The 13,677-nt window shown below is 43.9% G+C and overlaps 1 protein-coding gene across 1 annotated transcript in view; it reads left to right on the top strand.

Annotated features, from left to right (window-relative positions):
- Positions 1-5,097: 5,097 nt before the first annotated feature.
- The window catches only part of LOC135920746 (uncharacterized), a 29,667-nt gene continuing 21,087 nt past the window's right edge, over positions 5,098-13,677 (top strand). The window contains exons 1-3 of the mRNA XM_070540395.1: positions 5,098-5,216; positions 11,882-12,082; positions 13,255-13,450. Coding sequence (XP_070396496.1) covers positions 5,128-5,216; positions 11,882-12,082; positions 13,255-13,450 — 486 coding nt within the window. The 5' untranslated portion in view covers positions 5,098-5,127. The remainder of the gene's footprint in view (positions 5,217-11,881; positions 12,083-13,254; positions 13,451-13,677) is intronic.

Below are 13,677 nucleotides of genomic sequence, written 5' to 3'. Positions count from 1 at the left end.
GGCAAGTTTCAGACCCTGTGGTAGTATTGCAGGTTCACTGGAACAGTTTATGGCCCATAAGTTGGTGCGCCCCCGAACGACTGACAGCGTGCAATACGGTATCAGTACATTCCTCTTGATGCAACTCAGGTGAACGGGCTCCACGGTAGCGTCAAACGTTCCGTCGGTGGTGGGGAAACAGGCGACTGAAACACACGTTGCGGATAACGGAGGCACAACGGTATCTCGTGATACACAAAGTACACTTTCACGATACGGTGGGCCTTCCATAAACGCAGCAGAAAAGCTCGTAGCTACACTGATTTCACCCGTTTTGCAGTCGACGGTGGCACCACACAGTTTCAAAAAATCAAGGCCCAGGATTGCGTCATGCGTAGAATGAGGTAGAACAGCGAACACCGCGTTAAATATTTGACCACCCAAGGTTACGTCTACATTACACACACCCACAGGATACAACAGATCCCCACTCACTCCGCGAAACGTATCGGCACGGTCCCAGCGAAACATCACCTTTCGTCCTAGGAGGCTTTTAAACGCAAGACTCATCACTGAAATAGTTGCTCCCGTGTCCACTAAGGCCATGAATGAAACCCCGTCAATTAATACAGACACCTTATTCTTAAACATACAAATGGTTGGAGGTATCTCTGTCGATATCGAAGATTGTCAAGCGACCTCACCTCCGACGGCCGCGCTGGCTAGTTTTCCGGAGGTGGCGACGGGTATCGACGCCGCGGAGAGGGCGACCGGCTTACACGAGGAGCGGGTGGTGGTGTCAAGCTGCGATCGGATGCTGGAGAACGGTTCCGTAGCGGCTCCGGGTGCTGGTGAGGCAAGCTTCCTAAATATGTGTGCGAGGGCGAATATGTTTCGCCCAGAGGACCGCGGTACCGCCTAGACATCGTCGATCGGTCGAACCTCGGTGGTTGGCGGCGATTGCAGTACCTGGCAATGTGACCGAAGTCGCCACAGCTATAGCACACAGGTAAACGACGATCGATGAACTGCCCTTCAAAGCGCTCAGCCGTGGGGGGTCGTGTAGCAGAGCGGAGCGGCTGAGCCTGCTGCACAGGCGGAACGGTCGGTCTGCGTGCAAACCTGCTGGGGCGAGGGTGTTCTGCTGCTCGGTGTTCGGGCGTAAATGTGTCCTCACGTGACCATGGAGCACCTCTGTGGTTGACGTCTGTGACACATACCGCCGGTTGCCAGGAAGCGTAGGGTGCGGCAGGCGCCATGTGTTGCGAGTAATAAGCGTCAGGTTGTCGTATGACGTCGCGCGCAAGTTCCTGGTGCCGCAGCAGTTCTTCACGCACGATCTGCCGTATAGTAGACAAAAGATCGGCAGACGGGCTCTCATCGACGCTGGCAATGGTTGTCACATTCGCAAGGCGTCCAAACTTTGGCACAATGCGACGTGTTTTCAACCTCTCAAACGTACGGCAATGACGCACGACATCTGAGACGGAATCAACGTGTTCCCGACTTATGAGGGAATTATACACATCTTCTGCAATGCCTTTGAGGAGATGTCCGACTCGGTCTTCCTCGGACATCTGCGGATTTACGATTTTGCACAGCTTGAGGATTTCCTCTATGTATATAGTGCATGTTTCTCCAGGAGCTTGAGCTCTTTGAGCAAGTGTCCTCTCGGCGCGTTTCTGTTTGGCGTGGGTGTCGCCAAAACACTTCTTGATTTCCTCGACAAAGTGCTCCCACGTTGTTAGGGAGTCTTCGTGGTTTTCATACCACATCAGCGCTGTCTCACTCAGAAAGAGCGCGACATATTCAAGCTGCGTGACGGAATCCCAACGGTTGTAGCGGCTCACCCTTGCGTAGTGCATCAGCCACTGGTCGACGTCTTCGCCCACTTTTCCCGCGAACGAGCGTGGTTCTATGTAGTGCGCTGACCTTTGAGAAGGTGAAACTAGAGCTGGCATTTGTTCACCTCCGTCCTGAGCCATAGGGAAGGTCGTTGGCAAGAGAACGGCAAGACGACGGCTCCGGCGAAGTTCTGGATGTTGCGACTCCGTGGTACGTCCCGTCGTACCCCGCACCTCCACCACTCTGTTGCGCCCACAAAAGGCATTACTTTGAAGCCGGGTAGAGTTAGAAGCGATGGCCTTGATCAGCTGAGCGCCTGTCGAGCTTCAGCCAGCCAGCCACACGTCGTCCTTCTCGTTCACCACTCTTCGGTGCCCCGGCACACTGTTTCTTGAGGCGTGAACCCACTATGCACCTAAGAGCGTAACAATATATATATATATATATATATATATAGTGAATGTACAAGGCAATTTTCTTTTTTACAGAATTATCTTTTTTATTCGAAAATTGTTGAAAGCTCCAAGAAATACTTGCATGCCCAGTGCAAAACTCTTTATCACAATTTCGAAATCTGAAGCACAGAAAAACTGTTATATTGTACACACTCTCACATGCACCTATGACTTGTAAGCAGGGCATTTTCAGTACCCTCTGAGAATTGCAGCCATATTCAGTAAAGTGTACCTTTCATGATTGAATTAATCCGCTTACACGTTCGTAATTACGATAGCTGGTTTTCTTATTGAGCAAGTTTATTGCACTCTAGTTTTTTTAGGTTGTACATTTTCGTGAGCATTGGCGCAACCTTTCAATATATGAGCAATATTATTGCATTTGACTTTTTGTTTCACCGAAGTGAAGTAAAAATTTATTGACGTCGTTTCAAGCGTTCGCCTTTTGTAACATTAATCCGTTTCCTTTGGATAATAACATCCGCGGTGGTACAGCAGTAATTCCTCGTAGCATCACCTCTTTTGAGAATCTTACAAATTAGGCATTGTTGATACGACATAATACACACAAACTACACGCATAATACATCCACTTGAAGCCCTTGCTTGTCTGTTGTTTACCTGCCGTGGTTGCTCAGTGGCCATAGTGTTGGGCTGCTGAGCATGAGGTCGCGGGATCGAATCCCGGCCACGGCGGCCGCATTTCTATGGGGGCGAAATGCGAAAAAAAACCGTGTACTTAGATTAGAACCCCAGGTGGTCGAAATCTCCGGAGTTCTCCACTACGGCGTGCCTCATAATCAGAAAGTGGTTTTGGCACGTAAAACTCCAGAATTATTTTATTATGTCTGTTGTTTGAAATTTTTTGTGTAATTGCGAAGGGTATTCCGGTGAACAAATCTTCTTTTGCTCAATTTGTTGCGCTTGCTCTAAAGTAAGAACATGCTGCATTTTCCTTTGCATATTCGCACATTTCTATAAGACGCACTTCTTGCCCAAAGCAGCCACGTTTACGAAAAAAATTCACGTATAAGACACACCGTTGTTTATAATGTAATACACAATTTGCAACGAGGTGCTAGCGGGTTCGCATGTACATCTATTGGTCGCGGAATGCCGAACTTACCCCAAGCTGAAGTCGTATGTATAGTCCATTATTTACTGCAGCGTGACAGACTGACATGGTACACAAACAATATGAAAACATTGACTAATGCACAAACAGGCCACACAACGTTAATAGGAGTCAACAAGAATTACCCCGATTTTTATTCATTAGCTAATTCATAAGTTAGCAAAGAGTTAGTTATTACACTAGAATTCATCCCAAACAATGCCTTAGAATGTTTTCGCACTGAATAAATTGAGACTTGGCAGGTGAGCCATATCGTATTTACGGACCTGAAAATCCGTCGGTATCGACGAGATTGTGGGTTCAGCATACGTCTTTGATTCCACGTATCCACATGAGCTTGTTGGAGTGTTCACTTTCGTTGGAATCCACATGCGCGAAGCGTTGGTTTCTGAGTCAGACAAGTCGAGAAACGCTGACTCTGTTTTCGCTCGATGCCAACTTGTCACTTCAAAATCAGGACTTATCTAGTTTAGGCTTCCAGTGGGGATTTAGGAGGTCAGATTTTGTGTGTTATGGAACCGTGACAACAGGCCGACCATAAGAGGGTAAAATTTCCATGTGCGTATTAAGTTCGGATGACATTGCGAGCACTGTGCAAAACACTGCGAAAAGTGTTTTGTAGGCATCAGTTAAGCACGCCTAATTATCGCACAGCGGCGGGTATAAGGTGTTCCGACCATGGCAACGACGCATCAACGAGCGCAGAACATCACAAGACAGCATCCTCCTCCCGGAAGCAGTTGTAACTACAGCAACGATGGCATGGCCTTCGAGATCATACAGTTCACTTCAGGATCTCTAAGGCCATGGAGAGTACGGGCCGGCCATCAACAAATTGAGCACACTTGGCAAATGTAGGCACAATCTTGAGAAGTTTCTGAGAGATTGGAGATCACGTTAGTTGGAGAGAGCTGTTTATAATATCAAGGTGTGACTACGGAAGGCGGTAAACAAGCTTTTAATAAATGAAGCCATCATGGCGAGAGATAAGAGCTTAGTGAGAGACAGCTATGACAACGTGTCGTAATTCTACCATTGTCACATAAAAAAACTTTTCTCTTAAAATTCAATACATCTTAGACGAAACAAAAGACCGCGAGTATCAATTCTATTTGCGAATATCTAAAACCATTATAATTTAAAGACATCTTAATTTCCAGCTTATCCATTTACGTATTTCAGACCATGCGCCCCGATGGATTTCATTATAAGGCTCGTACGGTGAAATTTTACCCTTTTAGTGGGGTTTATTTTTAAGAACAACTGTAATTTCATTTGTGCGGTTGGTTAGCTATATCCAATCCACTCTTGTTTGATCCCTCTTGGAGGGTATCAGCCTTTAGATGAATGAAAACAAGGAAGAAAACAATCCGTACAATCCCCATGAGTGGTAAGCGCCAAACTCATGAAGGACATCATCATCATCATCAATGTTCCCTTAGTAAAACTTTCGGTGTCGCGTCATCTGCTCCCATAATGTAGAAACAATAAAAAAAATCTGCATGCTTCCTTTGCAAGCATCAAAGTGAAGTGTGATTTTCAAAGTTTATAATGGTGCGTTGTATATTTCGCTGTATATTCGGCTGACATTGAGTCCTAGGACGTTATCTGGTATTTGCTTTCTTTTCTTCTTTCTCTTGCTGCGTGCATGCTGGTCTGCGCCCGTAGTGGGCATGGGCCATGAATATCGCAGGACGGGAACACGGAGCCATCATGGAGCCACAAAATCAGTTGCTTGGACACCCGAAAGAAATGACCCGTCCGGCCGGCCTCTGCAGTCGTTTGCTGGCACTCTTATTGTGGTATGTCTGAAATCCTTCCCAGTATTTATCAAGATTCGTTCTTCTCAGTTCTGTTTTATTCTTATAGTCAGAGTCGTTAAGGGTCGTTAAGACTTGCGGTAACTGAGGCGGAGAGCCACTCGGACGACTGACGAAAAGCAAGAAGGAAAAGATCGAATCACCGCTACCTGTCCTTCTTCTTTTCCTTTGTATTGACTTCCATGCACCAATTTTGGGAGGCAGAGTGACACGGGATGCGAACTTGCAGAAACCTAATTTACATAAACCGGATTGTGCTTAAACCTAATGTGCAACATCTGACCTATTTGCGCAGATTGAATCAATACTGTGGCGCTCAGCGGTTGACGGGTTCGTTCAGCTTGTGCCAAAATTGGGCTTAGGCAAAGCCTTCCCCATCCATTTCTTGCATTCAATTCTCTTGGCGCTCCTGACTGTATTTATCTCTGTGTACTGACTGCGGAAGTTGCTTTCAATCCCTAGTGTGTTAAAACATACGGCATGCCGCCATGCATCGCGCACTTTTGACAACGACTGCGCATTAGAGAAGCCAACATCGTCACAAACCATTAAACGCTTTTTTCGTCTCTCTCTTTCTTCTTGTTTTAGCTGTTTACAAAAAGCAAAGTGACATTGTCCTCGGGGCGTTCTGCCACTCAGCAGAAGGTCACGCGTTCGATGACAGTCAACGGAGGCTGCATTCAATGCAATCGAAAGGCAGTAACGTTCGCGCACACAGATTGTTTTTTCCCGAATTGAAGTGTTGCAGCCTTTGCTCGCAGCCAGCGCAGATTCCAAACGAGTGGAATTTATGAACGTTTGTGCTTTTCCAGCCATCTAATTCTTGGCGCATTCCGGGGAATACGTTCATGTGAAATGTTTCCGAGTGGTTTTCCGGGAAGATATTGGATTTATGAGTACAAGTTCATATCTAGCTACTACAAGCGATGGAATTAAATTTTTATTTGAAGCATTATCTTTTACCCAACAGTTTCCTAAAGTCACATGACTTGAAAAAAAATTAACCATCAAGTTTACACGACTAATTCAGTAACTATAAGAAAACTGCTATTTTATTAGCTGTAAATTCTCATGTCAAGACAGCTGAAAGCTTTTTGTTCGTATTCAAAATTATCTTCCACGATGGATCGATCGACCTATGGATCTATCTATCTATCTATCTATCTATCTATCTATCTATCTATCTATCTATCTATCTATCTATCTATCTATCTATCTATCTATCTATCTATCTATCTATCTATCTATCTATCTATCTATCTATCTATCTATCTATCTATCTATCTATCTATCTGTCTGTCTGTCTGTCTGTCTGTCTGTCTGTCTGTCTGTCTGTCTGTGTGTCTGCCTGTCTGTGTGTCTGTCTGTCTGTCTGTCTGTCTGTCTGTCTGTCTGTCTGTCTGTCTGTCTGTTTGTTTGTTTGTCCGTCCCTCCCTCCCTCCGTCCGTCCGTCTGTCCGTCCGTCCGTCCGTCCGTCATCATCATCATCATCATCATCATCATCATCATCATCATCGTCATCATCATCATCATCATCATCATCATCTCCTTAATCATCATCATCATCATCATCATCTATCTATATATCTGTCTATCATTCAATCTATCTCTTTGTATCCCTACTTTAGCCAAATGCATTTCGCATTGCTGTCAGCGGTCATCTTGTGGCTACTTCTTTAGTAGCCCGCCGGGGTTGCTCAGTGACTACAGTGTTGGGTTGCAGAGCACGAGATTGGGGGATCGAATGCCGGCCCCGGTGGCCGCATTTAGATGGGGGCGAAATGCGAAAACACCCGTGTACTTAAATTTAGGTGCCCATTAAAGAACCCCAAATGGTCGAAATTTCCGCAACCCCCGACCACGGCGTCCCCCACAATCAGAAAGTGGTTTTTGTGCGTAACACCCCATAATATTTACTTCTGTAATAATTTTCTAGCTTTCAGCATCCCTGACAAGTCTCCCCAATTTTTCCCAACGTATACTAATTTCGACTAGTCTATCCATTTTACAAATTCTCTACGAAGATTTAGGTTAAGTAAATTTACTTTGCGAATAATGTCAACTTGTTTTTCTTAGAAATTTGATTTGGAAGTCCTGTCAGTATAAAAAAAAGAAATGCCAGAGAGACACTTCTATCGAACAAGCTTATACCGAGAAGTTCCTATAAAGGTTTGTATCAGCAAAATAAATGTTGCTGAAAATGTCGGTTTCACCTCAAACAACATATGCTCCTTATTGTTACTTGCTAAACCAAGTTCGCGACTCCGGTTTTTCTGCCTCATAAGGTAAATCATTGTTATAATAAAGCGCGTCTGTATCACTCTAAAGTTCCTCGAGAGTGCTCTCGAAAAGCTTAAAACAGGAAATTCCTCGTTCGGTTCTTGTTTGCGCAATTTTACGAATGTGGAATTTGACAGGTTGCCATGAGTACTTTCAGGAGTCTGAAGACGAAATTCAATTTGCGAATAGTGATTGACCATTGAAGTAATGGATGGTTGATATTAAAATTACGCGTTATATCCATAAATTGTCGTAATACGCAGTACACGTGCAGATTTGATAACCTTATTTTCAAAAAAGAAAACTAGAATATAACGGTATAACTAACAAAGATTTGCCTATGCATAGCTCTAACGGTTTGTTGTGTTGTTCTTAATATACCAGTTTTCAAAGTATTATTGTTTGTTTATAACATGAATACTTATGCACTAGGTGTAGACGTTGCATTATACCAGTCCTATCTGCATAAACTACCAGCGTACAGTAAGAATAAATCTGAAATATGTTACAGAAGCTGAGCTATGACGTAGCCAGAATGCCATACAGAGAAAATTATTGAATGAGGGTTCTTATTATTATTAATATTAATAGACAAGATATAGTACAAGGCAGTAATATACAGGAGGAGGTCCCGAGGTCAAAGACTGCAATGGCACCTCCTGTACAGCGTATAAGTAAAAATATAAACAGTTGCAACGAATAGCGTAAAATATTCAACACAACAAACTTAGTATTGTTTTAGGTTTGGCAGTACTAAACAAATCAGCTGCAGACATGCTAGTAAAAAAGTATAATAGTTATTATTACATTCGACTAATTACAGAACTATAACACCATTTTGAACGTAAATGAATCATGAGACCTAACCAAATGAACTTTAATTTGGGTTCCGTAGCCAAATGTACATTTGGAGGGAAAATATACTTATGTAAGTTGTTGCAGATGATAAAATGTGGTCTTTTAGTTGTAGTTTAAATTGAAATGATTTGCATGACTTAATAGTAGGAGGTAGTGTGTTCCAGAAGAAAACGGCCGAAAAATGGACACTCTGCTTACCATAATTTGTGCGCACCATGGGAAGAATAAAGTTATTGTTTAGTGCAAATCGCGTAAGCTTAATATTCGTTAGACAAGACTGAGGTATCAGACTGTTGCGGTAAGCATTATATAGTTGTCGATATAAAAGCGTAGCAAGACTAAAGTTAATAAGCTCGTCCACAGTAAGAATATAATAGTCATGTAATAAGTATTTGGAATTTAAATGGCTAGGACTAAACGTAATTACTCTGACAGCCTGGTCTTGTAGTACTTGTAATTATTGTAAGTGGGTACGATACCTATTGCCCCAGCATGCAATGCAATATTTTATATGTGAATGGATAAATGAGTAGTATAAAGAGAGAAGTGTTTCCTGGTTAAACACATACCGAGCTTTTGAAAGTGTCCTTATTCCATATGTTGCCCTCCGCCTAACGTTGGCTATGTGTTGATGAAATTTAAGGTTTGAATAAAGTTCTACACTCAAGTAATTACAGGAAGTACTACGCGGGATAAGATTATTACCAAGGTAGAGCGAAGGAATGAATGCGGATGAGCGTTGGTGGGAAGTGAATAAAACAAATTTAGTTTTAGACGAGTTTGTATTGAGCTGGTCAATATTGCACCAATTTAACACGTTGTTTAAGTCGGTATTAAGTTTAGAAACTAGGTTCCGCACACAAATATCCGAGGTAATGATAGTTGTGTCGTCTGCATAAAGAATGCAGTTAGAAGAAAGCAGGCAATTAATTAGGCAGGTCGTTAACAAATAATAAAAACAAGAGTGGGCCAAGTGTGGATCCCTGCGGTACACCCACGTTTGTTGTCATTGATTTAGAAAGAACATTAATTCTAACGTTTTGTGTTCTATATTTTAAGTATTCGTGCATCAGAGGTAATGCAGGACCTGTCATTGCGATAGATTCAAGTTTAAAGGATAAAATGTGGTGGTTAATTTTATCAAATGCTTTAGTTAGATCCACGAACACTGATTCAGCATACATGCCCTTGTGGAGTTATCAAGTTATCAAGTTATTATCACGTTACTTTTCAGGTTTCCGCTTCAGACGAAATTAAATAAACGAACTGACACCCTTGCGAACTTTCAGAGATTAATGAACGAAGGGGCTAGTACATTAATTTGCATTCTGGTACTTTAAGTGTAATCTACTTTAGTGACGTTTAATGGTTCAATGATTCTAGAGCTTATGATGAACACTGTAGCCGAAAGTCTAAGCGCAATTGGCATAAACACATCAATGCGCATTTTCAACCTGAAGTTTCCGGCGAAGGTACTTTCCAATCTGACGAATTCGGTTTATTTATAAATCTGAAGTATAAAATTTATGTCATATTTCCAGATAACGTCATAGACTGCAAGTACACAGTAAGCTACCGATACGTTCTTACTTTCCTTTTGTCCATATCATCGTAGATAAGCATACTGAAAATAAAGCGCGTCTGAGGTACGAACGTTATTGTCGCTCAATTTGGACCAAAAGAACAAAGATGAATTAAGGGCGCTATAATGTAAGGCTATTCCCAACTGTACTATTCCAATTCTGCTATCGGCCCTCTGCCATTGGGTCAAAAATGTTTTCGAAACCCCCAATGCGCCAATCTGTCACGCGACGTTTGAAACACCGCGATAGCCCCGCATCTGATGTGACGCTTACTCACTGATTATGCATCATTGGACCGAACAAAAAAAAATAGTTATTTCTGATTCGACACCTTCACGTCGTTAGCCTTCGCCTTTTGTTCAAACGTTTTCCGGCTGCGCCCACTTCTCCTACCTGTCACGTGACGTTACGAAACCGGAAAAACTCACTGCGTTAAAGTGACGTGTACATGTTAGAGGCGCAATAATATGCCGACCAAAATTGAATTTTCGCCTGAATTTTCGCCTGAATTTTCGCCTGAACGGAATAAAATATGGCTACTGCCGATCGCTCAGGCACTGGTTACTCGCAGCTGCCGGGGAGCTTCACTTTATTTGCGTATAATAAAACATTTGCGCCACCGTGTAAAATTTTCCAACACTTTGGGCACGTTTACGACATCGTTCTGCCAACCCTTCTTTGCCCAGTATCAGTTTTAGCGACATCATTAGGCTCCCGTTGCATGCTGCCGCGATTTTCGACCAGAAAACGCAAGCTAAGTAAGCAAAAGCGGACCAATCGCATACGCCAGCACCACCCTCTTCATCCGGTTGTCCACCTTCAGTGCAGTGGCTCGGCCCCAACGAATCCCTCTCCACTTGTGCGTGCTCCTCGCCTCTTGTCAGCGCAAATAGATAAGACAAGCCGCTGACTGTAGCCGATGTTATTCGTTTTTAAAGCAAACAAAAGTAAGCTCCTATAAGCGACGAGAGCGTTTGATAGGTTTGCTCAGACAACCCTGCGGGTCACCGCCCGATACTTGCTTTGGCAGTTACGCAAACTTGACGTGAAGAGATTGGAATAAAAAAAAATATTGGAATAGACCTAACTATGTTGAAAGGAGAAAATGGAGGCCGAAACGTAGTGCAAAAACTTATTTTCCAAACATCGCTGCTCATTGCCCAACTAGGTCCGCCGCCTCGGCGCTAACCCTTCTATATAGCAGGCCTGTGCAGTCCGCTTTTATGACGTCATGATACCTGAACAGAAATTTACACTTCAATGCCAACGCCTCTTAGCACAAGGCCTGTGCAGTTCGATCTGTGATGCCACACTGTGTTTCCCTCTTACCATAGAATCTAATGAGGGTGCTACTGAGTAAGCCAACGCCACCAAGGTAGCACAAGCTCTGCTCATTCCAATCGATGACGTCATGCTACCTGGCCTGACTGCCATAGAGTCCAACGGGGCTGCTTGCGAGTAGCGGTGGTGATTGTGACGTCAACACCATCGTGACGCCAGCCTTTGCAATCGAAATTAAGAGTGAGGTAGCACGACGGCCATGAATCGAAGTGAACAGGCCTTTTGCAATCTATGTGGTGTTGATAAGCCGCCGTGGTTCTCTGTCAGGCCGCCTCTGGTCAGGCCGATCCGCGCAATAGCAATATCGGTCTAGGTAGCACGATATTATAAAGCAGTGTACATAGGTATGCTAATCCATGAGCCGCTGCCAAACCAGGTTGTGGCGAAACAGTGACCTTAAAATCACCGTGGCTTCGTAGGGAGCATTCGATGCATTCTATGGCATTTGGGCAAGATAGCATGACCTTATGAATCCAAGAGCACCAGCCTTGGTGGGTTATCTAGGAGAGATTTGGCCCGTCACGGCAATATTTTGATTATTCGAACATTTCAGTGACTGTGATATATTCCAATCTCGTTCTTTAGGTTAAACGTGGTCCTGGCTGTCCTAACGTTCTTCGTAGCTGGAAGGACAATCTACCGCTATTTGAAGTTCTCTCGAACTGGAACCTACAAACAGATGCACGTTCCGGCGCCGAGGGAGAATCTTCCAAAGAGCTTCTACGACTCGGACGAACTTTCGGGGTACAGCTATGATATAGTGCCGGACATACTGCACCTGGTTAGGTGAGTCGGATAATTTGACAAGGCTAACACTTCTTCTGGCTATCATACAGCTCTCTATACTATTCAAAGGGGGCCAGTAGTGACATTATCACTCCCTGTTCTGCTGAGAACAGAAGACAGGGATATCAATGCTTTAGGGCTCGGTTTAAAGCAAATCATTCTTTGCGGGCACTCCCGGGTAGTCCTGACCATGCCTGCGTGCTTCGGTCTGCCGAATGACTCATAGGTAGGACACCGCTGTCAGCATTAATAACCTTGCTTATGTCCACGTTGATGGCCATAGTTTTTTACGGAACTACTCAGTGACAAAACGCAAGGTACGAAAGTACACTCAGTGCACGAAATGTACGCCATGCAGAGCCCAATTTCTTCGTTAAAAATCCTGTTATGCGAATTTTCGGGGCAGATATTTGACACATCAGCTTTCGCCGATCTTCGGCCGAGGAAACCGCTGTTTACTGTAGCGCTGTCTCCAGGATCGGCCATGACAAGCATCCGCATCCAGCCTGGATATATTGTCGAAGCAAAGCGGGCCACTCCCATAAACGGTATTAAGTGCGCTCGCATGCCTCGCGCGGTTTGTGCAATACGCTTTGAAGAGTATAACCAGTTGCGTGGCATTTATAAATGCGTAAAAAACAAGAAGAAAGGGGGTTAACCGAGGGGCCCGATTATTATTAGTCATATCATGAGAAGCCAACAGACACTGACACCAAGGACAACACAGGGGAAATTACTTGTGCTTAATAAATGTAATGAAGAAACGATAAATTAATGGAAATTAAAGTGGATGAAAAAACAACTTGCCGCAGGTGGGAACCGAACCCACAACCTTCGTGAATACCTTCGCATTCACGAAGGTTGTGGCTTCGGTTCCCACCTGCGGCAAGTTGTTTTTTTCATCCACTTTAATTTCCATTAATTTATCGTTTCTTCATTACATATATTAAGCACAAGTAATTTCCCCTGTGTTGTCCTTGGTGTCAGTGTCTGTTGGCTTCTCATGATATCATTTATAAATGCGTGGCATTTATTCACCCGCTTCACGAACGCTCCACTATCACGTGGCCGAGAAAGATGTTGATTGTTATGTTTTTGTCGGCTTACCAAGCGTGTAATGCTGCCTTGAAAAACAATAACTGTTAAATGCAATAATCTTGATATCTGTGCAGGTACAATGCGACCGAAGTGGACTTTATTGACGTGGTGGCCTTCCGCTCCATGTATCTCAACCACCGGCCCGAAAAGATATACGTTCACTGCAGTCCTTGCGGCTTTCAAGGCAACTACACTCGCTTTCTAGAAGGCATCAACTTCACCTTCATCCCAGCTGTTTTCCCCACTGAGGTTTTCGGCATTCCTATAAAGGTAAACGAACGCGCTGCAGCCAGAAATGCGTTAAGCCCCTACCACTTATATATTTCACACAAGAACCACTCGAGGAATCTATGGCGCTGCTATCGTGTCGCTACTATGGGAAGGATTCGTAATGGGAAATAGATTTGTCTAGTCTTTGTGCTTTTTGCTTCTGACGTTCTTGCAGCGGTGTTTATCATGGTTTCTTCAGTAGAATTTGTAGCCTACAATAGTTTTTA

The sequence above is a fragment of the Dermacentor albipictus genome, chromosome 6 (assembly GCF_038994185.2).
Source record: "Dermacentor albipictus isolate Rhodes 1998 colony chromosome 6, USDA_Dalb.pri_finalv2, whole genome shotgun sequence".
Classification (NCBI taxonomy): domain Eukaryota; kingdom Metazoa; phylum Arthropoda; class Arachnida; order Ixodida; family Ixodidae; genus Dermacentor; species Dermacentor albipictus.
This window is presented reverse-complemented; position numbering and strand designations above follow the sequence as displayed.